The 1808-nt window shown below is 38.2% G+C and overlaps 1 protein-coding gene across 1 annotated transcript; it reads right to left on the bottom strand.

The window, feature by feature from the left end:
- Positions 1-15: 15 nt before the first annotated feature.
- Positions 16-1179, bottom strand: LOC100631573 (uncharacterized). Its single transcript, XM_011406067.1, has 2 exons — positions 637-1179; positions 16-582 (listed from the first exon to the last, which is right to left on the bottom strand). Exons 1-2 carry the CDS (start codon positions 1177-1179, stop codon positions 16-18), a joined length of 1110 nt encoding a protein of 369 aa, XP_011404369.1.
- Positions 1180-1808: the final 629 nt, after the last annotated feature.

Genomic DNA, 1808 nt, shown 5'->3' on the forward strand with positions numbered 1-1808 from the left:
CTGGTAAATATCGTTTCACCCAAATAATTTTAGTACATCTCTGTCCTGCTTCCCAACAGAAATCATAAGGAATGCCTTCTCTATATCGGCAATGAAAGCACACTTGTGAACCCTAAATTTAACTAGTAACTCCATTATTATCTGATTGAACTTTGGCTCAACATAAAGACATTCATTCAGTGAAGGACCAGTGCTTCTTGTTGAGGCATCATAAACAATGCGTAACTTGGTTGTTTCCTTATCCCCTCTAACTACACAGTGATGTGGCAAATTGTGAACCCTCTCTATATCAGTCCTTGTAGGATTTTCCACTACCTCAACTATACCACTATCCAATTGAGTGACAATGGCCTTATTGTGTTTCTCAAGTAGTGTAGGGTTTTTTCTCAATCTGCGAAGCAATCCATTCAATCGTTTTAAAGACAGTTGATAGTTATCAGGAATAGATGAAACATCTTCTCTCCAAGGTAGAGTAACTTCATATCGTGTTCCATCAAAAGTAACATTCTTCTTAAACTGGTCATAAAGGGTGCTCTCCTTTTCACAAATTCCAAGTGACTCAATCTCCCAAAACTTCTGTAACTGCTCTGTAAGTTATAACTTCTCCTGACCAGCTCTAACACCACAAGTCAATACATAAGTTACAAGAGTTGTAGAATCTGAAGCAACAGGACCTGACAAGAGCCATCCCAGACTTAAGTATGTAGCTGTAGGCCCACTATCTCCTCGCAGTACCTCCCCAGATACTATGTCCCAATAATAGTCCAGTCCTATGAGAATATCCAGCTTAATGACATCTCCATTAGTGCCTGGATCTGCAAGATCTAAGTCCTTCAAGTGATCATAGCCTCTGATGCAGTCTCTTAGTGATACACCAACCAAAGGCTCACAGATAAGTGGAAAAACCATTAGATTGAGAACCAGTGTGTTCCCATCATTAGTTTCTAGAACTGCTTGAGCAATCTTACAGGACTGCCTCCTTTTTCCGGTGTTCCCAAATGTAGCAATGACTAAGTCTTTCTTACCAAGTATTCTCAAAGAAAGCTTATGACACACTTCTTCCGTTATGTAAGATCTGTGGCTACCACTATTAAATACTAGTCTCAATGTAGCTCTCTCTGTACTCTGTGTTGTGCACAGTCGCCTGCGCAGTCTGTAGCAGTATAGTTCCCTTAGCATCAGTCAGTAGAGTAGCTGATTTGAAAGGATCACCCTCGGGATTGAACCACTTTGTACTCTCTCCTTCCTTGCTACTCTCTCTCTTGTTTATGCAGATGCTAGTATGATGCTTATTACTACACAAACTACATTTAATGCTTAATCTACAATTATGACTTATGTGACTTCGTCTCAGACAAATAAAGCATCTACCAGAATCTCAACATAGACTTTCCTTTGTCTATCTTATCAACTTTTGTGTAAGATTCTGGAGCATGCTCTTCATCACAATAACAACAATGAGTAATACTAGTATGAAGTGTCGCTGACGTGGGACGTTCGCGTTGAGGTTTGCTTTCCTTAAAATGAGACGTTCTCATTTGAGAAGTTTTGGTATACTTTCTTATGCATACATGTACCATGGGAACCATAGATTATTCATGCATGTCATTTTAAAACCTCAGTTAAAGTTAGTTTTCTAATTCATATTGTATTTTAAATTTTGAGTATTGCATCAAAATTATCGAACTATACCTTATGTTGTTGCCTTTTTGCCATCTAGTAAGGGAAGAAAGTTAGAAAGTAAATACTGTAGTTTTTGATAAATTTAATCTGCCAGTAGACATAAAGTTAAATGTATTGAGTCACCT

This window comes from Amphimedon queenslandica, unplaced genomic scaffold (genome assembly GCF_000090795.2).
Source record: "Amphimedon queenslandica unplaced genomic scaffold, v1.1 AMPQUscaffold_13370, whole genome shotgun sequence".
Classification (NCBI taxonomy): domain Eukaryota; kingdom Metazoa; phylum Porifera; class Demospongiae; order Haplosclerida; family Niphatidae; genus Amphimedon; species Amphimedon queenslandica.